Source organism: Electrona antarctica (genome assembly GCF_951216825.1).
Source record: "Electrona antarctica genome assembly, chromosome: 16".
Taxonomy (NCBI): domain Eukaryota; kingdom Metazoa; phylum Chordata; class Actinopteri; order Myctophiformes; family Myctophidae; genus Electrona; species Electrona antarctica.
The window spans coordinates 42,727,752-42,753,775 of record NC_136797.1 but is presented as its reverse complement, the minus strand read 5'-3'; the positions used below and the strand labels follow the sequence as shown (position 1 = coordinate 42,753,775).

Here is a 26,024-nt window from a genome sequence, read left to right as displayed (position 1 = left end):
CCGTCGCGTGCGTCAAAAAACGCACCGGTTCAATTTGAATGCACGCGTCGCGTCTCCGTCAACGCAACGCAACGCGGGCAGTGGAGCCACCCTTCATTGATTAAAAAGGGAACATTCCCTGACGGTGACGGAGACGCGACGCTGACGCGCCCGGTGGAGCCCGGCCGTTAGCATGTCATGTTATTCTGTCTGTCGCCAGCACAGGAATATACAAATGACGAAAATACAAATAAAGAAAATCTAATTATGATGAAATATACAAGACTATTACTTTTTTTTCCTATTCATTGGCATTATGCTACATGGAACACTGTCATGCAAACACCAGCCAATTAAATAATATTACTAATAGTTGGTTTGTACTGTATGATGTTGTTGTACTTATTTAATATTATGGATATATTTTTGTCTCCGTCAGGTCAAAGGCACCTTACTCCTACGTCACGCAAATCGGTACACAGAATCTCTATAGTCATTTGATCAAGATGGATCTGACCGATTTTTCATATTCCATAATGATTGGCTCCTACCAATCCCGCAAATCCTCCTTGCCCAAACATCACGCAAATCCAGACACATTACTACACAAACTACAAACATGTTGCCTATTTTATGACAAGCCTAGAATAGGAACACTTAAACTCACGTGGTTAGATTCAGTTTTTTCCACATAATTGTTGTTTATGGCCACGTGTACTGATTCTGAAAACAAAAAGGAAATAAGCCCCACTCCACATGCAATGTGGTGTCTCTCTACCTCTGCTCTCTTGGCTTCAGGCTCTCCAGTGAGGGGTCCGCGGAGGTTCTGGAGGAACAGAGCGGCCTTCCTCTTCCTCTCTGCCTGCAGCTGTTTCTCCTTGGATTCCTTGGAGGCCTGAGCCAGTTTCTCCCGCGCCGCGGCAGCGAGACGATCCTCCAGCTTCTGTTTGGCTGCGAAGACAATGAAAAATATGCTTAGAAAAAGAGGAAGGCCGTCTTCTCCACACAGCCTTGGTGACTACTTCTTCTGCTTCATTCTTCTTTATTCTTTTTTTTTAAGCAACACCTACTGTACACGTTCATCTACTTTCTGCTTGGCTGGGCGAGAAGCAGGGAAGAGTGTCCATTACTTTGACAGTTCCCATAGTATGTGTGAGGGAAACGGCTCTTCTTCAGCGGTTCGAGTAAGGTCTGTGTTACGCGGTTGAGTTTATGATGAGCTCTAACTTTTTTTAGCGATTTTTTTCTTCTATTGGAGGTAAGAGGAAATGATGATGGAACATGGAGTGACAACAGCCACTGAGCTACAGTATAGAGAGGCACATTGTGAAGGTTGATTTGTATACTTAATTGCGTGCCGGTGTCACGCACCAGTGTGGGGTGTGTGTGTGTGTATACTGTATACTGTGTGCGCGTGCACATTGTTTTCGCTCCTGGGTTAAAAATAGGGCTGCCTGCTATAGTGAATCATATTTGAGACATAAATCACCACAATTCATGGCACAATGCCAGTTTCGAGTGACCTTACCCATGATGCTGGCAACAAACACATTTACATTTTTTCTAGGGGCGTGCGTAGATGAGCCATGCAGCTAATCACCAACATTGACCACCAAATTGCAATGTGTCAAATCTAATTATCTTGGCCAGGAGATCATGTGTGTGGAGCTGTGGCTACAGCTGATTTGGCTTACTATGAGATGCCAGAGGTCATATTTGACCTCTTGCAATGGCACAAGATATTCACTTTTCTGGAAGAAAGTTGTGACGTTGTTGGCGACGCTGACGGGTATGCTGCATTGCACCAATGTGCAAAGTATAACACTGCAAGATCAATACTTTAATCTTATATTGTTATTTCATATTTCTTCCCGAGTACCACAGCTGAATGACACTAGAAGCATGTACAGTGATTTGAATGCTGGTGCATGATTATTTGAATTAATCTGCGGCAAAGTTTCCAACTCAGACATGCGTAAAAACACTATTTTCTTTATTTATTTTTAAGTGGTGCAACCACTTCCTTACGCAGCTTTGTGTGTCTGTGTGTGTGTGTGGCTGGCTGGCTGGGTCTGTCCGAGCAAACCAAAAATAGCGTTTTCACAACCAAGTGTCACTGTTGCGCAGCCTAACACACACACACACACACATATTAACTGTATATATATGATGATTTCGGGTGTGACAGTACAGTACAGTGACAGTACAGCACAGTACAGTACAGTAGAGGAACCCCTCACACGGTAACTCTGTAATTTCTCAACCGTTTCGGACGCAGGGTGGCTCGCCGGAACCGGACCGCCCCCCTGGGCGCGTTCCTGTGGGTTTGGAAGTTCCAGGGACCCCCCGGGGACGGCCACACGGAGTTAAACCACTTACTTCACACGGGTGTGATTTTCAGTTTAATTTGAAGGTTGTTGGCTATTTTATTACAATTTTGGATGCCTATTAATAAATAAATAGTTTTATTTTCATGCAACTGTCAGCTACAGCCACAGCCGGAGGCACTGTTTTCAGTCTGTGCACTTCGCAAATTTTAAAATGCTTCCATCATACAGTCTGGAGCACGGAAGCTCTGATCCTGGGTATAAAATATAAAGCGGAAGTGAAGCCTCCTATCCTAATATAACTCAAAATCATCTAAGCGTATATAGCTTGCGGCTTAGAAGGGAAAAAAAAGATACGCTCGATAGATATGTTTAAATATATTTTCGTGAACGGAAATGGTAGCTTCCTTACTCTGATTTCGGGAGGTGTAGTTCCAGACTCTATATAGCATTTGGAGATTGTGGAATAGTCGTCTGGCTACGCAAGACTAGTAACCAAGGGTCAAAGGTCAAGGTCACTGTGACACCAAAAAACACTTCATACATGCCAATAAAGCGCCAAAAAATACAAATAATTATAACACCTTTTATTAACATCCTTCAACGTCTTCCGTATACAGTATACTGCAGGGGTGCCCACACTTTTTTGACTTGAGAGCTACTTTCAAAATGACCAGCTCAACAAGATCTACCCACCGAAAACACAATACCATTGCTGAAAATGGCTTTGGAATAGCGGCGCTGGCATTACATTTAAGACAAATGCACTTGGAATGGGAAAGGGGAGAAATGGAATAGGTAGTTTTTTTTTAATTTAATTTGTAATCTACCGACATTTGTGCGTAGCAACACTCTTGAAAACAAAGTATTGCATTATGATTTTCCTTTTTTATGTCAGTCAATCAAGTCAACTTAATTCAAGTGGCAGGTGCCAAAAATAGTTTAGATTTAAATTAAATATTCTTTAGGGGCATGTCATGTGATCTACCTGCACAGCCATTGTGATCTACTGGTAGATCGTGGTCTACCTTTTGGGCACCTCTGGTATACTGCATTATATGAATCTGCACAGACAAAAGTGCAACTGGTTGGCAGAGGCTTACAACTGCAATTCCTTTATTTTTTTCAATAAATCTCTGCAAAAGCATGCCCAGAAGGAACACTTTCTTTAGCCACTTAATCCAAAATAATTAATAATGGCCATTGCATTGAACTGCCAGCACCGGGGGTTAGGTGTTCTAAAAAAAATGTTATGGCCAGGACAAAAAACTACATTGAGTAAAAGTTTAAACTAAAACAAATGCAATTGTATTAGTTTTAAAGCCAATATTATAATTTCAATTCAGCTTTAGTTTCTCACACACATACTGTAGTGTAACGTTTCATTTGAATTAACCCATTTAGACCTGAGGACGCATCTGTGTCATATTATAGCTTTTAACTAATTGATTTGATTCATCGATTTTTCTCACATTTGTTTCAGTTAACTCTAACACACACACAGTGGATTTGACCTATGAGTGACCACAGTACGTGAGTGACCAGTGAGTGAGAGGGTGTGTGCGATCCTTCCCCAGTCCATCAATACAGATTAGCTTTGTTCCGTTTGCCATTGATTCCCTGCAACGTAACCAAGTTGACATATTCACATATTCATTAGACTACCCCAGTGTGTGCCTGTCTGTTCTGATCGTGCCGTCGTGCGTGCGTGCGTGCGTGCGTGCGTGCGTGCGTGCGTGCGTGCGTGCGTGAAAGAGAGAGAGAGAGAGAGAAAGAGAGAGAGCACGAGCGAGCGAGAGCGCACGTGGCTCTTTTTCACGCCTTGTGATGAAACTTCTTTCTTCCCACATCAACAGTGGCAGTTAAGAGCTTTGCAACCAAGTGGCTAAGGAAAGTGTTGCCGCCAAGTCCTATATGCATGCTAAATATTATGAACAGAGTGCCTGGTATTCATGAATACATTTATCACTCTACCAGTAAGAAGCAAGTGGGTTCTGTGTGTGTGTGTGTGTGTGTGTGTGTGTGTGTGTGTGTGTGTGTGTGTGTGTGTGTGTGTGTGTGTGAGAGACAGGGGGGGGGGGGGGGGGGGGCAGGCAGACAGAGAATAAAAGCATGCATCTCTCATTAGGTCTCGTAGAGAAATATGACTGCCGTTTACTGTACTACTACTACTATACTTTGTCCTTCCTGGAATTTACACCCTGCTGGAATGATTTACAATTTGTGCCCATTGGATTTATCCGTCCTCTCTCCTTTCCCCTCCCACTGATCGCCCAACTCCTGGCTTCCTGTAAAGGAAGGCCATGTCAGAGGATGTGATTGAGGGGTGTGTGTGTGTGTGTGTGTGTGTGTGTGTGTGTGTGTGTGTCCCCGCTCGCTTGTCTCCCAGCGGCCGTACTTAGATACTGAAAGGTCTCTAGAACATGTGTGATGGGTGGTAGGTATCTAAGGAGAGGAAAGGAGGGGACAAATGGAGACAGTGAGGACGGACAGGGGGAACAGCCATTGCATCACAGACATACAGACAGACAGGAGTCTGACCATTGTAAACACAGATGGCAGTAGTGACCGTGAGACCCTTTTCCCACTTGCACATAAAGCCATTAATCCACTGGAAATGTTCCATGTTGGCGTAATGTGGGCCAACAAGAGCCAGATATCCGTAAAACTTTGTTTTGTAACTGTACCCACTCTTGACCTAGTACCATTTACTCGCTTCATCTGCCAGCATTTGTGTGAATCAAAGTTTCAGATTTCCATAACATATGATGTGCTCTCAGTTACAGGGACGTGTGCATTGACAGTCGGCTTAGCTGAACTTTTCCAAGTGGAAAACGATCCTCTTATTTAGTAATGTAATGTGGGATCAGACACCATACAATTGATTAAACACAACAGAAGACACCTTATGTCAAGATAAAATCTTCCTAAAAATGCCCAGTGTCAGCAGGACAGTTGTCCCATTGTTACAATGAATTTGTCGAGCAGTATGAGAGGATTTAGGAGGTGGTTTTCAACCTGGAACTAATCAGTGTAGTTACTTTTGCAAGTGCTTTCGTGCTGCTAATTTATTACTATTTTCTCCTTAGATAAAGTGTTTGCCTAGCCAGGCTTTGCAGTGAAAAAATATGATGGCCTGCATATTCCACAGTTATAGGGATAATAGAACAGAAAAGACATTTATTATTATATTATTATTATATTATATTATATTATAATTATTATATTATTTTACAGTTCTGTGGCGTTACCTTGTTTTGCCTCCAACTCCTCCTGGCTGAGGCTGGGTTTCTTCTCTTCTGGTGTCGGGGTTGTAAAAGACTCCTTGACAATCATCTGAGCCCCGCCAATGATAGCCTCTAGTCCTTCCTCACCGAACAGCTTCATGTAGAAAACATAAATGTCATTTTAGGACTTAAAACTAAAGGTACTCATTGATACTTTAAAAAGGACATCCATCCAACAGAACCATTTCAAACAGTAGTAGTGTTTAAATGAAATACATTTTATATAGTTTAATGCGCAATACCAGGTCAGAATGTCACATAATTACACAAATGGCAATGGGGAAACGTAACCAAAATGTTTAAGCAAAAGGAACAAAGAAAATCGTTAAAGGTCTCGTGAAAGTTAAAGTAAATAAACCAAACCTTGTCTTCATCAGAGTCATCATCCAATCGAACTCGGTTCCTCTCCAGAGGCAACATGTCGTTTTCTTTAGCCTTTATAGCAAAACAGATCGGAGCAAAGGAGGCTGGAGAGACAGAAAGAGGCAGACAAATGGGCGTAGGGAGAGAGACAGACAGTCGGACAAAAGGACACAAATCAGAGAAAAAAGACATGCAAACAAATCATTGAATTATGGACCACTAAACCAAGAGGCATACCTTTAATCATCTTGACATCCTTCACATCTGTGTCTGACTGTAATTTCTCATCATCAATTGAACCGTCACGTGTCTCTCTCTGAATGGAGGAATAACATAGGACAGACAAAGACAGAAAAACAGTCAGTTGTCGGGTCCGTAGCACCTGAGATGAGACAGACAGATAAATAGTAACAAAATCTATTTATGTGTCATATAGCAGGGGTTCTCAACGTTTTTGGCCGGGGACCCCCGGAAATGCTTTGGCAATGTCTCGGGACCCCCGCCCCGCCCCCTCCCGACCCCCAATATAAATTGACTGCTACAATAACCTTAAACCATTTTGGGCGGGAACCCCTTTTGATGTTTTAAGCATTGTTATAATTTAGCTATTGAAAAATAGCAGATCTACAAGCTCATAGCGCGCCACCGAGTGGCGCGCTATGAACTTGTAGGTCTGCTATTTTTGAAAAATCGTGAAAATATATATTTTTTTTAAATCTTTTTTTTTTTTTTTTTTTATATTTTGGGGACCCCCTAAAATAATTTGGCGACCCCCCGAGGGGTCGCGACCCACGGGTTGAGAACCCGTCATATAGGAATGATTTAGCCCGGAGCTGGAGATCCGGGCTGTAGCTCAGAGGCTGTAAATGGTATTTATTTATCCAAGGCGCTTTACATATATTGTGCGTTGCATTACAGTCACCCATTACACACACATTCATAGTACACCGATGGCGGAGGAAACTATGCAAGGCAGGCACCAATCTGCACATCAGGAGCAATTAGGAGCTCAGCGTCTTGGGCATGGACACTTCGACACTAACTCCTAACTCCTAACACCTGCATGGGATCGAACAGCGGACGCTGTAATACCCCAGTAATAGTAGACCCAAATTGCATGTTGTAGATTTACTTATGTTGATTTCAGTTACTGTATACAACTATACATTATCAATTAGCAAACCATTAGGTTTCTCAAGGTACGGCCACGGAGCCGACTTGGGGACCCAACGCAGCTCCTCCAAGGAAAACAAACAAATTAACGGAGCTGAACGTGAATCCCCCCCACCGCCCACCCCTTTTTTTCCCCTCACTGTATATGTTTCTTTTCCCTTTTTACCTCCTTTATGATGAATTCCTGTTCTGTCTATAGAAGTGTCTATTTGTACGTCTCTAAATGTTTTGATGATTTGAACATGGTGGACCCTATTGGAAACAAGTGTAATGCTTAATTGGGTCGTCCACTCACAGTTAACAGCCTTTGTATTGAGTTGTGCTTGAAATGTACTGTAATTCTGCAAACTGTTAATAAATTCTTCAATCAATCAATCAAGAATAGCTGGTGGGAACAAGCTGGTTTCTAGACACTATGGAGGCCTACTTGAATCCATTTCTACTTTGTGTGTTTTCATTGAAGGTAGAAATGCAAAGGTAGGCCAGGGCTGTTCAGCCAAGGCACGCGCGGATGGGCGCGCACACACCCAAAAAACACAAGCACACGCGCACACACACACCCACATGCCTATCATCTCTTTCTGTGCATCTCAGGCAGGTCTTATTGACATGCAAAATGCATCTTTCAGGCAAGAGCACATTGGGGGACAGATAGGCCATGCTATGCATACATAATTAATAAAACATAATGTCTTCTCTATTCAACACACACACACACAATTAAAGTAGAACAGGGCATGCTGCTCCCAGCCTTTCACACAGCTACCAGTTGGCTGAGATGTGACCTGGGTAAGAGAACTCATAATACTAATCCATTGAGACCTGGAACGCATCCATGTCACGTTAGCGTTTAACCACATTAACCATTAACCCATTTTGGGGCGGGAACCCCTTTTGGTGTTTTAAACATTGTTATAATTTAGCTATTGAAAAATAGCAGATCTACAAGCTCATAGCGCGCCACCGAGTGGCGCGCTATGAACTTGTAGGTCTGCTATTTTTGAAAAATCGTTAAAATGTGCCTCAAATCTTTCCGAAAATTGTCATGATTTAGAAAACTTTTTTTTAAAAATTTCGACGTCAGGCCTGAATGGGTTAATACACACAAGAAACATAATGTAGCTTGCTGTCTGACATGTTATTTAGCTCCTGACAGAGACATTAGTGAGTGTATACAAAAATACACGCTCACATAGCAAGTCGAAGCTATGAGCAGAAAAGGGTGATATTTACAGTATATCTAACTAAGACTGCTATTCAAGGATGTGACGGAAACAGATTAACAGTCCTGAAAAGAAAATATGAGGTAGAAAAATATTTTGACCTGTAACAAACAAATGCATTCACAGTTTCACACCACTGTGTACACATTTTCTTTCATTTTCTAATGATGTAGGGCCTTTTGACACACACACACACACACACACACACACACACACACACACACACACACACACACACACACACACACACACACACACACACACACACACACACACACACACACACACACACACACACACACACACACACACACACACACACACACACACACACACAAATAGAAGTGGCATGGAGAATTAGCCATGAAATATAGCTGCCCCATTTCCTCAGCAATTTAATTATGCTTTATCACTGAGAGTACCATTGCACCGACAGCAAACGGTAAGCAAGTGTTCTATATCAGGGGTTCTCAACCCGTGGGTCGCGACCCCTCGGGGGGTCGCCAAATTATTTTAGGGGGTCCCCAAATTATTAAAAAAAAAAAAAAAGATTTTTTTTTAAAATTTTATTTTCACGATTTTTCAAAAATAGCAGACCTACAAGCTCATAGCGCGCCACTCGGTGGCGCGCTATGAGCTTGTAGATCTGCTATTTTTCAATAGCTAAATTATAACAATGCTTAAAACACCAAAAGGGGTTCCCGCCCAAAATGGTTTAAGGTTATTGTAGCAGTCAATTTATATTGGGGGTCGGGAGGGGGCGGGGCGGGGGTCCCGAGACATTGCCAAAGCATTTTCGGGGGTCCCCGGCCAAAAACGATGAGAACCCCTGTTCTATATCACCAAAGATCAACAGGACATCTTCACATTGGCCACGTAAGTGCTTTACATACTGTACTGCAGAAAGTCCTGTATCTGCCATGGCCAGATAAACAGAACCTCTGTGCACTCCATGCCCACATGAGTGATGCGGCCCTGAACAGCCACTTTGACTTTCAAAGTATTTCACAGAACCCCAGGGAATTATTAAGTCACAATTAGCCTGGGCAGCATTCCTTTTCGGGTTTATGATCCGGTTGGGAGTGGATGATATCGTTACGTGTTTTGTAGTCATCAGGCCAGAACCATCAATCTGGAACTTCCTTTCCCTCAAGCCGATTTTTCCCCAATAAAGGCCGCAGGCTACAAGCGAACGAGGCACGCTTTATTGTTATTATTCCAGTTTGAGGGAAAGGAAGTTCCAGATTGATGGTTTCCGGCCTGATGACTACAAAACAATGACTACAACATGACGTAACGATATCATCCACTCACGACCGGATCATACGGCAACTTTATAACACAGGCTTTCCTCCGAGGTGGAAAGCCTGGTGAGTGGTTAACGCAAGGTTAAGTCACAATAAGGATTTCTGTCCACTAGAGGGCAGCATGACGACTCCAAACGAGACAATAACCACAACTACTGTTTACAGGACGTTCTTTCGTCACTAGTATATTCATCAATATAGTTAGTTATTATTATTTAGCTATATCACTAAGTTACTAGTACACAAGCATGTAGCTTGTCAATGAATAATAAGCCGCAAAAATGTGAAGCCACCAAGTTTGAATGGAATGGACGCGGGAAGGTTTGAATGGAATGGACGCCACATTGTCAAACTGGCTGGCTGTGATGTAGGGAGGAATTATTTTTCACAATACTGTACTGATTATGCAGCCCCTCGTGTCTATATGAATACATTGTTTTCTTTTTTATCCGATTGATATCCACGCTGTTATGTTCTCATAGCCCGCAAGGATGCCTTTCAAAAGCCAGTGCACGGCTATGGTGCACGGTGGTCCCAAAAGGCAATCACAACAAATGTAATTATTGTATTGTTTGGGGAAAACAACAGAACGAACAAAAAAACAACAACAACACATCAATATCTTATCAGGAAATACTGCTGTTTATCAATATCTTATCAAGAAATACTGCTGTTTATGTCCCAGAACTGTGCTGGGATGTCTAGCTGGCTGTCTAACAACAGCTGGGAAACAACTGATTGAGTAGAATAATATTAGGCTAAACATATGGCATTTTAAAATGGAAAAGCCCTGCTCAGATAAAGTACTATTCGAATGATGTCTGTATTCATTCCTCTCTTTATAGAGAGGGGCTTAATTCTCAAACTACACCAATTATTAAGGCCTGGGCCGTGGCTCAGCGGTACAGGCACCTTGGCCGGTAGCCAGAGTCTGGCAGTGTGCCTCGGGCTCAACTCCCGATCCCGGTGGCCTTTACTGCATGTCACTCCCCCATTTCCTGTCAGCCTACTGTCTGTCCCTCTATAAAAAAATAAAAAATAAAAAATAAAAAATAAAAAATAAAAAATAAAAAATAAAAAATAAAAAATAAACATTTACACCAATTATCAAAGTACTTACTACAAAAAAAAGTTATAGTAAAAAAGAAAAACATAATTCTAAACTCTTATCCTTGGCTTCCCTTAAGTATTATAAAGGTTATGAGCAATGATGAAATGAAGAGCAGCATAATGCTGCTGACCTTCAGTATTGGCCTACTTGGGTAAAACGGACTCTAATGAAGATCCTCTCCAGTGGTATGCCGTAGAGTAAGTGGTACACCACTCCAGACAGAACAAGTGCAGCAACATGTCTCATGTCTACTTCAATCCAATGACTATTTACTTGATGTAAGGTGGGTGGCTGCAGGGGTTGCAAAGGATATGTCAAGAGTGAGTGAGCGGGTGGATGGCTTTTAGTGGATGAAGGGAGAGAGATTTATTTCAGTTTTTCTAATAATGTATGTGGCATTTATTGCATAGGACTATAAATAAAAGTATAATTTATTTCATTGTAGAAGGAAGAAAAGGGCACAGTATCGTGTTAACCCATTCAGGCCTGACGTCGAAATTAAAAAAAAAAAGTTTTCTAAATCATGACAATTTTCGGAAAGATTTGAGGCACATTTTAACGATTTTTCAAAAATAGCAGACCTACAAGTTCATAGCGCGCCACTCGGTGGCGCGCTATGAGCTTGTAGATCTGCTATTTTTCAATAGCTAAATTATAACAATGTTTAAAACACCAAAAGGGGTTCCCGCCCCAAAATGGGTTAATGGTTAATGTGGTTAAACGCTAACGTGACATGGATGTGTTCCAGGTCTCAATGGATTAACACAGAAATGCTAGGAGGAAATAATGGATAATGAGAGGTTTTCCTTTCAGAAAGGAAAAAAGAAAAAAGGTCTCATTGTTCATTTGACTGTCGGGGGTATTCCCCCCCTTCCAAAAGGAGACATGCACGCATACACGCGTGCACATGAAGGATACAGGCAGGTAACAGTAGCACCAAGCTGCCAAGTAACACAAATCAAGAACAGCGATGTTTGCCTTGCAGACAATGGGGCTTCACACTTCACACAGTGAGGCTGGCATGCAGCTGGATATATGGTTTACAGATACAATGATGAATTGAGCATGACGCGTACAGTATGCGCAGTGAAATGTTGGTGTGAGAGACTTAACCAGACCGTCAACGCCTGTCAAACATACTGTAAGTAAGCTAATAGAAGTTATAATAAAAGTACAAAGTAGTAAAACTAAGAACTAATACAACATTGGAAAACGTAAGAGACTATTGGCTACTGACCCATTTAAATTGTTTGTATAATTAATTCTTATTTAAAAAAAAAAAATTATGTTGCTCTATGAGAGACAGAGGTGTATGAGACACAGAGGTAGCTCCCGGCATAACCTCGGGTCACCAGACCTTCCACCTTGAACCAAACAAACTATTCCAAGACGTACTTGAAGAAACTTGTCGGATTCATACGCCGCATCAAGGCTTTTATTGGAGGCCCTAATATTATGGCAAAGGTGATAGTACATACAGTACATATCCACTCTAGCCCAGGTGCTGGACAAACGGCAATATAGGAGGAAAGAATAGAGTCCGCAACACCAGTGTGGCGTACTCTATTATTTCCTCCTAAAATGATGGTGTCCTTGATCACGGGGAATTGTGGGTACTTCCGATTCCGGTCTGTGGTTTCCTGCCTGATGACTACAAATCAGTGACTACAAGATGACGTTAAGTTACCATCCGCTCCCGACCGGACCATAAACCCGAAAAGGAATGCTTCCCAGGCTACACCCGGCATGAATGGTCTAAATGGGTTAATCAGACCCCATATTCGTTGTTGAAAAGGGTGCCACATGTTTCTATACTAGGTGGCCCCCTCCTGTTTTTGAGTGGTGTAAACCACTCCTACAACTGGCTTTGTTTGTGCAGAAAAAATGAGCATGGTTGCTATGTTCACCCTGTTCACCCGGGTGTGATTTCAAACCACTCCTACAACTGGCTTTGTTTGTGCAGAAAAAATGAGCATGGTTGCTATGTTCACCCTGTTCACCCGGGTGTGATTTCATTACGTCAGACATGATTTCATTACGTCAGACAGGCTATATTACACCACTCAGTTCACACGGGTGTGATTTTTCCCTCTACACCAAATCTCTTCGTCGAAAATAGCCGATCTACAAGCTCACAACGGACAACGCATGACAAAGTGCCCACTATACCAAGACATCAGAGACACATACTTCCCACAGATATCTCACACACACACACACACACACACACACACACACACACACACACACACACACACACACACACACACACACACACACACACACACACACACACACACACACACACACACACACACACACACACACACACACACACACACACACACAAGGCTGTCCCCAAACATTCAAGGTTCGAATGTTCGCTCGTTAGGGTTGGCACTCGAATCTTAATTAATGGGCTTGAACCATTCGTTTTTTTTTTTTTTTATATATTATTAAAAAAAATATTATTTTTTTTCCTTTTTTATTAACTCGAAAATATATCTCGGCGAGAATGCGATATGAGCATGTAAAAAAAGTAAGTTTCTAGTGCATTCCTGTCAGAAGTTATGATATTTTAAAGAAATATCTCCTTGTTCTGCTGTCCCCCAATTTGGTGATTGGCCTGCAGCTGAGGTGATTGACCTTTTTCACCTTGTTCTGTGAGAACAAAAGAGTTCCATTGAATGGAATGTCTGACGTGTCGTGTCTCACACACACACACAATGCGCTTCTGAGTAGCTACCGAGCAAGCTCTCGTTTTAGCTGCCTGCCAGCAAGCTTAACAGAGACATTGGAAAGGATTTTTGGTCTGACAAAAAATATGGACAGTCGTACAGGTACTCACAATTACCATGTTTTGGGGGCTGCTTGAGAAATCATGGCTCATTTTTTATGGAATGATGAGCTCGGAGATCAGCTGTTTTCGCGGAGCACATGTCAGAGCCACTTGACGCTCTCTCTCTGTGTGTGTGTGTGTGTGTGTGTGTGTGTGTGTGTGTGCGTGCATGTGTGCAGCATGTGTGTGTGTTGGGAGAGACGAGAGAGATTCATAAAGAGAGGGCGCTGCGCTCTCTTCAGCGCTGCGCTAATCATGTTCAAGTCGGATATAACGTATTGAATTGCAGCCTGGTTAAAAGCACTCGGAGAAATTAATTAATTGGAAACAAATGGTTCGGATGTTCGCTCGAAAATTCCTGCCGAAGTTCGAGTCCTAAAAACAGGGCTTGGGTACAGCCTTAACACACACACACACACACACACACACACACACCGTGAGTTTGAAACTATGACCAATGACAAAAACCTCCCATACCTATTGGGAGAAATACAACAATGTGCAAACACGGCAGCAAGATCTGTGAACTGTTGTGACGAAAGAAGGATAGCCAATGGAATACAACCACCCTAAGGACTACTATTTGTACCAAGTAGACCGCTGGACCTTGCACATGTAAACAGATCTTAAATCTGAGTTTTTCCTGTATACTACTGTATTTAAATAGTCATGAGAAAAAAATGCTGCCATTTGTCCCAAAGTGACTGCAAATAATTGCTGCTATTTGTTTAAAAAAAAGCATTTATACGCCGTTATGTATATAACGATGCAATGTGACATAGCTGTTTTTTTATTCTATTGTACTTGCTTTGGCAATGTAAACATTTGTTTTCTCATGCCAATAAAGCTCCTTTGAATTGAATTTAATTGACAAAGAAAAGCAGTGGACCAACTGGTTATATTTTATAAAACTACCTGCCCTAAACCAGATTGTTCAAAAATAAAAACATTTAAAAGCTTTTGGCACCCATTTACATCACAGGATAATTAGAGCCAACCTTCAGCCTCAACTGCATGAAATCCAGCCCAAACATCGCAATGGGGCTAATTGTGGGTAAATCAGCCTCTCTGTTAATAGGTAAATACCACCTGCTGTGTGTGTGTGTGTGTGTGTATGTATAGAGGGAGGAGGAAAGTAGACACTAGAGCAGGGGTTCTCAACCCGTGGGTCGCGACCCCTCGGGGGGTCGCCAAATTATTTTGGGGGGTCCCCAAAATATTTTCAAAATAGCGCGCCACTCGGTGGCGCGCTATGAGCTTGTAGATCTGCTATTTTTCAATAGCTAAATTATAACAATGCTTAAAACATCAAAAGGGGTTCCCGCCCAAAATGGTTTAAGGTTATTGTAGCAGTCAATTTATATTGGGGGTCGGGAGGGGGCGGGGCGGGGGTCCCGAGACATTGCCAAAGCATTTCCGGGGGTCCCCGGCCAAAAACGTTGAGAACCCCTGCACTAGAGGGAAGGCTTTTATGTAAAAGCTTGAAACACAGCCATGGTACAGTCTCTGCATAGTCAAATACACAGTGAGGTCCTCAGAATCTTTAACTCTTCCTCTGAGAGAGTAGACGAATAGGAGCCAAATGGACCCGTAAGAGCCAAGGGTTGAACTCTTGAGTTCAATTAAGTCTCATGAATTTACAGTGTAGCCTCCCTGGGATGACACCCGCAGGCTGAACGGTGAAATATATGCTAAACATACTGCTGTGTGTGTTTATATAAAAATAGTGATTGTGCTAAGAGAGACAGAAAGAAAAAGAGAGAATGTAGACTGTAGAGAGAGAGAGAGAGAGAGAGAGAGAGAGAGAGAGAGAGAGAGAGAGAGAGAGAGAGAGAGAGAGAGAGAGAGAGAGAGAGAGAGAGAGAGAGAGAGAGAGTGTGTGTGTGTGTGTGTGTGTGTGTGCGCGCGCACTATTGGGGAATGACTGGTCAATTTATTTGTTTTAAGATTCCCGATTCCCGATGCATGCTTGCCTCTCGCTGCAATGACCATTCTGGCTATAGTGTGCCTACTGCCTCGGTCCCAACTGGTGTATTCTGGTTGCTACATTGTCTGCCCTTGATCACCTAACTGTAGCATAAAAACAGTAACATTCCACTAATAATGAATAAACTCTGAACTCAATTATCCACAAAGCTGTGTGTGAGTGAGTGAGTGTGTGCGCGCGCGCCTGCCTCTCCACAAGTATATAGGACTTTGAGAAACAGGACAATTTTCCTGGTCCGAAATGGGTGTTTTTAGAGAAAGTTTTAAAATTAGGAAAAGATTATGGTTGGGGTTACTGTAGGATGAGGTATTTAGAAGCTATGTTTGGGGCTGGCATTGGAACTTTGTGTTCATGTATAAAGGAATATGCAACCAAAGTCATGCGATGTGCTCAGCCTCATTCTGAGACTGTGCAAAAGAAACAAAGAATAACTGAAGACCCAGTCTTCAGTAAGCTGCACTGAATGTAATTTGGACTCTGAGACGAATCTGGCTACCATGCCGTCTGGCAAAGGATTAAAAAACAAACAAATAAATAACAGCTCTCAAATTGGAGGTTTAATTTTCAAAGTTACAAGAAGACATTACAGATTTGCCGTTGCAAACCAAATGTTGGTTTCAGACAGAACGGGATAAGAACAGCATTCTATTCTAGGCACTTTCGGAAGTCACGGCAGGAGAGAATCATAATTTATTCACAGTCTATTTTAGTTTACATTAACAAGACAACACAAAGCTATTTATTTCTCACTGAACACATTAACGGGACTGACACCCTAACATCCAAAAAGTAATGTAATGGGTCATTTGTTTTAATACAAATACCTTTGTTTTTTTCCAGAGGAAATTCATACCACCGAGAGAACACGCGTGCACGCACATAGTCACACACACACACACACACACACACACACACACACACACACACACACACACACACACACAGTGATTTATGGCAGAAGACAGTGCCAGTGATAATTACACTGCAGAGAATCAACATCAACTGACAAACGTCCAGTGATGCAGCTGTGAGTAAAGACACCATTTGAAAACCAACACAAAGCTATTTATTTCTCACTGAACACATTAACGGGACTGACACCCTAACATCCAAAAAGTAATGTAATGGGTCATTTGTTTTAATACAAATACCTTTGTTTTTTTCCAGAGGAAATTCATACCACCGAGAGAACACGCGTGCACGCACATAGTCACACACACACACACACACACACACGCACACACAGTGATTTATGGCAGAAGACAGTGCCAGTGATAATTACACTGCAGAGAATCAACATCAACTGACAAACGTCCAGTGATGCAGCTGTGAGTAAAGACACCATTTGAAAACCAGATGAAAACATGTACTGTACATCAATACACTATTACACACACACACAGCAACAAGACATAATTACACTATTTTTACACAAATTGCATCACCTCAATGTAAACAACTTGTATGGCACTCAGAATTATCATACCATTGATGTACTGTATCTGTACCAAACCAAACGAAAGATTTTCCTTTTTCAAGATTATTTGAAGGCCTTTTCTGCTTCGCTAGATGCAAAGGAGCGAGACAAGAAAGAGAATGCAGAGGGAGAGGGGTAGCCACACAACACTGAGGATCCAGAGTAAAGGTGGTTGCACACTGGACGCGGTTTTAGGAAAACCGATGGAGAAACTCAGCAAAAAATCCGAAAAACGCGCTCGGTGTGTGGGGACCTTAAAGGTCTATCTTTACACACCAGGACTGTGACGACGAATAAACCATATGAAAATATACTGGCAAATATTCTGCGTTAAATTAAATTCACATTATAGTTGACTCATACAGGTTGATGCCTTTATACATGGTGAAAAATTGACCTCAATCTGCATAAAAACCTGTGCCGCTTTGTTATTTTTGCGTATGTTCACGTTCTGTGCGGAAAATATGAGTGCCCCCAGTGTGTACTGCCATTTTCAAATGATTTGTATACGTTTTGAACTTAGGAAATCAGACATTCTGCATAATGAGTACTTTCTACTTTTGGTACTTTAAGAACATTTTCATACCACAAGTAAGACGCGTGAACGCGGGAAGCGAACAAAGCTGTTGTGGCAGTCTGACACACACACACACACACACACAGAGAGACCTCTGTATCGTTCCAATTTCAAGCCCTCTGGTGGCGGGCGGGTGGTGTTACAGCGTGACACACACACACAGACAGACAAGCTAGGCCGGCTTCTATAGTAATTGCTCACTTCGTTCGCAATCAGTTCGTTCGCAATCACTTCGTTCGCAAATACTTTAGTACTTTTATTCAAGTACATTTTGAGTAGAGGACTTTTACTTGTAATGGAGTAGTTCTACATTGCAGTATTGATACTTTTACTTAACAAATGAGAGTACTTTTTTCCACCACAGGATTTTATATAGATTTATATAGTATTCATGAACACTGCAACGTTGAATGCGAAACTTTAAAAATAAAACTGAATGTACCGTCTGCTTCCAACCAAGTCCAAAAGAAATTATCATATTTAGGTTCATGTTTCTTTATGTGAGATTGGAATCTTGGCTCCTTTAGTTTCCAATTCCAGAGAGTTGTTAATGCTCATGAACATTGATCGAGCTGAACAATGTAAGTTAAGTGAAATTTGTTTCTGGACCGATTTTGACTTCAATCATCAGCATTCGCATCATAATGCAGATAATCCTTTCCCTGGTGGCTTTTTCTTACAGTGGTAAAACTAGTATTTTCTTGGCCCACACACACTGGACCACAGCCAGCCCAAACCCTGCCTGCTGCAGTCTTCTTTGACTGATTTTTAAAGCCCCTCATCTGGCTTTCTTCATTAACTATAAACGTCTAAATAATAGTACGGACTGCAGAGCTGAATTATCTGCATCCTATTATGAGTAACACAAATCACTAACAGACGGGCGGTCTTCTTGATGGAAAAGCTAAGCGCCCTGTTGGTTTAGCAAGGGCTGTATTGTAATGGGCCACACACCACTGCACACTGACAAGCAGAAGCTAATGTATTTGACTAATCAGATAGGGCTGTGTCCACATGAGACCTGTAAAAACAGCACAGGTACCGTTTTGACCTTCATTTCCTATGAGGTAGCATAGAACCCCCCAAAAAGGGACTTGGCCTCTTTTTAGCACCTAGCTAGCACAGACCTAACCTGACTCCGCCAGATGGGGCAGCAGAGAGTACACTGGGTTCCCCCTCCTGCCCAATCAGCAGCAGCTAGAGGCGGGATCAAGCCATACACAGTGCTGCCTTGACCCCGCCTCTAGCTGCTGCTGATTGGCCAGGTCGTTTTGTGCCCGGGCATCAAGTCTGCCTGAGAGTTCCCAGATGGGAGCAGGAGGGGGGAACCCAGTGTACTCTCTGCTGCCCCATCTGGCGGAGTCAGGTTAGCACAGACCTACTCTGAAGTTGAAATGCTTTCAAATTCAACATTATGGAGCAACTTGGTGCCTGATTCTAAAGCTAATGTCTCAACTTGACGTTAAGACCACAACTGGCGCTAAAAAGGAGTTGGCACTTTGTCAACAGACCTCCATTGGACACGTGGCCTAACAGTGGTACATTCTGTCTCTCTCTCTCTTTTGCTGGCAGCTACTGAGCCACATGAAGCCTTTTTTACACAAAGTACAACGAACCAGCTGTAAATATTGAAGTGGTTTGAGTGCATAGAGTATATATATAATAGAGACTGAACTGGCGCGAAGCTCCGCCCCCCCAGCTATTCATGTCAGTGGAAGTTGCTCAGTGGCGTTTTGAAGCACCCGGAAGACTGCCGGAAGTCCCTCCCCGGACCTCAACTTTGAGGTCCTGGGTGACGTAGGGCAACCGAGCGCTCAACGTTAAAGCCCAGCTGCACGGGGTTTCCCGGTCATGAATCCACGGGTCCGCCTGTAGTCCCTCCTCCTACCACTAGGACCCAGAGCTTCAACGTTGAATAGCCTCACTGCCCCCTTGTTTGAGTGCTATGAATGGGGCAAACAATTTGCCTGAAATAGGAGGCGCCATGTTTCTAACACAAAACAACTAAATTCAGCAGCAGTTTAACAATACTCAAACTAGTATTGTGCATGGACACTAGCAGCACTTGTATAAAAATAGTTTTTGACATGTGTCCCAATCTATAGCTAAGCCCCTCCCCAAACTGCTATGGTCCAATAACAGCTAAGGATAACATGGGTTAGACAAACCTCTCCACCAAGTTTTCCTACATATGATAAAAGATTGTTTTAAAAAAAAGAAATGTCACACATATTTTTCCAGTGCATATGGCAGGCCTTGTTGACAGATTTGGAAGAGATTTTGAAGGTCTGGTTCCAAAAATGAACCAGCATTTAACGTGTAAAATCATGATATTTACATTGGAATGAATGAGCCCGGCTGGGAAGCAGTGGCGTGCACAGATAGACACTAGGGGGTGCTAGAGCACCCCCTGCCCTTTTGGCAATGTGCCCTTTTGAAAAAAAAAAAAAAAAAAAAGAAACTTTTTTTTTTCTTTTTTTTTTTTGATTTTTCAAAAATAGCAGACCTACAAGTTCATAGCGCGCCACTCGGTGGCGCGCTATGAGCTTGTAGATCTGCTATTTTTCAATAGCTAAAGCATAACATAATGCTAACACCAAAAGGGGTTCCCGCCCAAAATAGATTAAGGCAACCGGCCGGTTCCACGCGCTGCACAAGGTGCCCTTTTTTAACTTGAGCACCTGCCCCTCTAAATGTCTGTGCACGCCACTGCTGGGAAGTGTCCAAGTGTGTCTAAGTGGTAGAGGGCAGAGCTTGGCTAAAGGTGAATTGAGTCTTACTCACATCCCCAGACTGAGATAAGAACACTATATAAATATACCAGTTAGGAGAAATGACAGTGGAATTCTAAAGTGCAGCAGTTGAGGCGGCGCCTTTTGTTTCAGTACCAGTATTACATTTCTTAACCATGTTCTCAGGATGTTACAGGACATTAGCTATAATGTTCATGATGCTCACACTGAGGTGGATTTGGGTTATTACCCCAGAACAACAGTCAATCCCACAATGTTCTCTGTCCTCTCCCTGAACTCGCACTGCATGTCAAAATGCCTATTCAAAGAGCACTGTACCCGAGGTGAATTGCCTATAATAACCCCGGTCAATTTGCGTTAAATGGTTATGATCAGATCATATTCGGAAAGCGCCTTCACCGCCTTGGTAAGAAAACACACTGTGCTTCAAAGAGGATAAGCGCATAAGCATGCAAATTTGTGTGCCATATGAGGTGCATCACCATGTATTTGCAAATGAAATATCTGTGGTGGAATTGAATGGGTCTCTGAAGCAGGGATCACTACGATTTCACGACATATATGACTGCTGCTGGGACCTTGCTTTGCCCTTGTTGGTAGAATTAAGTTGCTGTTTCACACCATCTGTAACTACAGTAGGAATTTCATTCTTACATATCGTCGGTGTTGCGAAGGCTTTCACTTAGAGTTCCATATATGGGATAACCCATAGACCCATATATGGAGACAACAGCGATATCCAGCGCTGACATCAGATTAATGTAGAAACTCCAAAGATGGATATACACTGTGGTGACATCATCGTAACACTAGACTTGCACAGCATAAAAGGCGGCTCCCATGGCTTCTAAACCTGATTCCAGGCAACGCACGCGGTATCTCCAACAGGTCAACATATACGAATCAAGGTATCTGGCTTTACAACCCATATACCTTGAATAGCTTGTATTACCTTGGGCACGAGTCTTCTAGATGAGACAGAATAACTGGCTAATGGCTAAGCAACTCGTAGAGCATTGAAGTAGAGGTTTCCACATCCCGGTTAAGTTCGTATCGAAGTTGACTGACATTTTGTCGGGACTCCCGCGGGTCACGGGATTCCCGCAGGATTCACGCGGGATGGGATTAATATTTGTATTAATCCCGTGATCGGGACGGGACGGGAATGTAAATCAACAGGAGCGTGCAGGATCGTGAATGACATTTTCAACTGGTCGCGCTGCCAACCAAAAGAACAGAAGCGCCCATCTTTGTTGTAGTCATCTTTCAGTGAGCCAACACTCTTTTGACTTGCTGACGCAAGTCAAAAGAACTACATACCCCAGCAGTGCTAATGCTTCCAGGCTCCGCTGAGTCCGCTCCAACCGGGAGAGGATGAAAACTTCCTTCATGCAATCCAGTGGACGTTTCATTAAGTTTAATATGAAGACATGAAATGAAATGAAATCTATATTTACCCAGGGTATCTGGGCTAAGCTCAAGAACTTGTTTCCAGCCAGGCCCTGCTCATAGAACACATTTCATCGTAGTGGTTGATGCCTTGTTCAAGGGCATTTCAGCGGTGGTAATTTTAACGTGTCGGACGGCTGATTCGAACTGGGAACCTTCCTATCTAGACCGCGCCGCTATCCGTTCGGCCACCGCTGCCACATCGCAGTGCGGCCTTGCATGATTCTGCATCGCGCCGGTGATGTGATATAATCGATTATTTATAGCCAGATCATCCTGATGCATTTGTTTCCCCTGGCAGTGGCAACTTGCAATTGTGATGCTACGTTAGCTACATGCTAACGCTGTTACTGTTGGCACTTGCTTGGCTCCCTGAACAGCTGTCTTAGGCTGAGCGAATGTTCAATACATCGTCTCCCTTCTTTCTCACAAACGAGTCCCATACACCAGTGGTTCCCAAACATTTTCATGTCAAGGACCCCTAAATCAACATTTATTAGCCCGCGGACCCCCATTTGAAAATATGCCAGGGACCCCCATAAGAGAAGATCTGTATTACGTTTATTACTGTGTGTAAAAAATATTTATATATGTTTTTATTGGCTATTATATATCTCAAAAATTGACAAAGCACTTGTCAACAGTCAGAACTGTTCTTGGTTTTGTTTTAATATTGATATGAATAGGATATACTGTATTTGGTAGTCAAAGTTAAATCCACCATTGCCCACTTTATTTTATTTTTTTGTATTGGTAGGCTATCTGTCTTGAGAAGTAGGAAGCGATAGATAGATACCGGTAGATAGATAGATGGATAGATATAGAATAACTTTTCCTAGAAAAAAAAAAAACAGGAGCGGGATGGGAGCGGGAGTAATTTCGAGTGGGAGCGGGATGGGATCAGGAGTCATTCTACAGGAGTGGGACAGGATGGGATTTTGTTTTTTACTCTGGCCCAGGATTGGGACAGGACAGGATTTTTTCTGCAGGAGTGGGATGGGACAGGAGTGAAAATCCACTCCCGTGTCAGTCTCTATATCGAACACCACTGTAGCGGGTCCTAACGAAATAATCAGCACTCGTTCGAGCTATTTTACAGTCGGTGTTGGGTTGAAACCATTCCTCTTTTATTGCCATTTCTTTTAAATGCAAATGGTGAAACTAGGCAATCTCTAAGCTCACAACTTTTCCAAACTTTTACGTGACATTTTGTATGACAAAGTGGGGCATTTACATTGATTTACAAAAAAAGCAAGGTTTCTGCCCGACAGCCACGATATTATACAGCAAACAGAGTTGAGACCAGGTACAGATTCAAGGAAACTTTCGCTATGTTCCAACTGGCGAATCAAATCAGATTTTCTAAGGTATCATCACACCCGTTGTGTCAAACAGGCGACGAGTCGAGCCCAAATCTGACCGGGCATCACAAGCACCCGCTTCGACTGTTATCAATAGACAAGACCGCAGTTATCAGTTCGGATCAGTACGATTGTTTTCGACGAGTATGGGCATGCTCTGCCGACTGATAAAAAAATAAACGACAGGATTAAGGTTGGCGAACATGCGTTAATATTAGGACCGCGCTGCGACATGCTTGCGGTTAAGTTTAGGGGAGGGTATGAGGAGGCTTGTCGTTTTTAGTAGGCAGTAGACCAAAACGACAGGATTAAGGTTGGCGAACATGCGTTAATATTAGGACCGCGCTGCGACATGCTTGCGGTTAAGTTTAGGGGAGGGTATGAGGAGGCTTGTCATTTTCAGTAGGCTCCCAGCATGTCCAGTAGACCTGAATAGACCGATAAGATCGGTTAACGTGTCATCAACGCCAATCGCAGCCAGTCGGCTCCAGACGAGCCGATCGGCTAGATAAGATCGGCGTAATAAGTAACCTACTGGGAATTATCGGTTGATTTTCGGTCGAATCGGCTGTCACAAGCAGGTGATCACCGCCCCCCCTTCCTTTTTCCTTGTACATAGTGTTTTATTATCTTTTCTGTGATGATATTGAATTTTGTTATTTTTCATGTCATGTCTGTCTATTAATTGATCGCACAGGGCCAAAATGAAACTATGACTATTTTATCTCTTTTGGACCAATGGCCCCATCATGGGCACGCCTTACCCTTTACCCCTAAACTTATTTGCAATCTTGAAAAACGTTTTAAAAATAGTCGATCTACATCGACACATTGATAAGATAAGATCTTTGTTGTCACTGTATGAGGCATACAACGGAATTCCGTTTAGTGCAACCACAACATATAACAGTATCAACAGAGAACACAAAGGACAAAGAAAAAAACACTGATGGGGCACCTACGAAGCAGGTTGTTCACACCTACGAAGCTAGAAAAATAAAGCAAAGCTAAAATCATTTTGAAGCAGCTTTATTTTTAGAAAGTGGGCGTGAACAAGGTACCTGTCAATCAAGCGGCCTGGACTGGCCCTGAGACGAGAAGGAAAGGTCGGTGGGAACCGGGGGGGGGGGTGACTGCAGGGGCACTTCTCCCCAGCCACCGTGCCAGTCCACTGGGAGAGAACTGGCTCGCAAGTGACGGAACACAACCTGTTTTCACCGCTTCGACAACTTGTTGCTCATATAAACTTTTATTTCTTTCCATAAATATGCTATGGTCTTGCCAAATATTCATTCATATTACATATACAGCCCTTATTTAAAAAGTAAATATTTTAATTCGATCTCTGTGCGGTCAGCTCGCTCGGAGGTTTTTCTGCCCTTGTCAAATGAGCTAAACTCCGCCTCCTCAAACCACGCTGTGCTCTGATTGGCTGGAAGCAGCTTCTTGAAGCTAAAGCCAGAATCTAGCTTTGAAAAGCTGCGTCAAAGATGAGCTTTCACGAGAAATAAAGCACGCTAAAAAAAAAAAAGCTGTTCACCCTAAGCTTCAAAACGAAAAAGCTGGTCTGCATAGAGATAACATGGGACCACGAAGCGAGAAGCTGCTTCTAGCTTCCTTGGTGTGAACGCGGCATTAGATAGTATTTTAAACAGACTTATAGCTTGTTACGTAGACAGCTCTAGAATTGCACTTTATGTAGTCATAGCACTTTATAGTACACATGTATAATATATTATATAGTATAGTATGTATAGTTAACATAGATACTCCACTGTTACGTTCTTAGTTTACGCATGATTCATGAAAACTACTTTTTATATATGTGATGTATGCCATGCTTTTGTTATTGCTTAATGTAAGTCGCTCTGGATTAAGAGCGTCTGCTAAATGCCTAAATTGTAAATTGTAATTGTAATTGTACTCGGATTCCGTTTTACATTTCTGTCTAATAAAACAATTCTTGCTCAGGGTCTCAGTGTCTTGCTTGGGGGTTCTTCCTAGGGCTCAAGTCCACTTCTGACTGCACTGTTTGAGAATAATTTGCCAGTGGTCTGAAACAAAGCCTTTGCATGATGGATCCACAGGCTGTTGTGTTGGAAATTCACACCAATGAACATTATACTTCCGTTTTGGGAAAGGTCTCTATAACCGCAGTTTCAGCTTTACGTTAATGACCTGAAAGATTAGCTGCCGCGTGGTTCAGACTAGCATAGTAATAGTTCATTATAATATTTCAAAAATACTGGACAATTCACTATTCACCGGCAATGTGACGCTGTGAAACACCAGCAACCAGATTACACTGATTTTAACCAAGGGGAACTGGAGGGCAACACACTCCCCTGGCAGAGAAATCACCCCCCTGGGACAGAATACAGACAGACATGGCTATTAGGCCAGTTATACATGCTTAGAAAGGTGCATTTAACCTCATTTACTCTCACCAACTGTAGTGCTTTATTATCCCTCATTCTCTCTCTCACTCGCAGTTCTACATATCAGCCTTTGGGATCTTGTGTAAATTGTTGAGTAAAACAAAATCACACCTGTGCGAACTGAGCGGTACAACTATACTTTTATTGGTGAAGTTACTGTGTGTGTGTGTGTGTGTGTGTGTGTGTGTGTGTGTGTGTGTGTGTTAGGCATGCCGCGGTTTACCGAATTTCGGTAATACCGCGACAGGAACAGCCACGGTGTTGATACCGTGAGATTTCCGAGTTTACGGTATTTTAATACAGCGTTGGTGGGCGGCGCATGCTGCGCGCATGCATACCGTGGAATACCGAGGTATAGGTTTTCAATACCGGC

General features: G+C 42.6%; 1 protein-coding gene across 3 annotated transcripts in view; it reads right to left on the bottom strand.

Moving 5' to 3' along the window:
* The window catches only part of sfswap (splicing factor SWAP), a 130,519-nt gene that overhangs the window by 61,804 nt on the left and 42,691 nt on the right, over positions 1–26,024 (bottom strand). For all 3 annotated transcript variants that reach the window (XM_079525068.1, XM_079525069.1, XM_079525070.1), the window contains 4 exons: positions 6,194–6,272; positions 5,957–6,060; positions 5,558–5,687; positions 758–930 (listed from right to left, as the gene is read on the bottom strand). In XM_079525068.1, the coding sequence (XP_079381194.1) occupies positions 758–930; positions 5,558–5,687; positions 5,957–6,060; positions 6,194–6,272 (486 nt within the window). The remainder of the gene's footprint in view (positions 1–757; positions 931–5,557; positions 5,688–5,956; positions 6,061–6,193; positions 6,273–26,024) is intronic.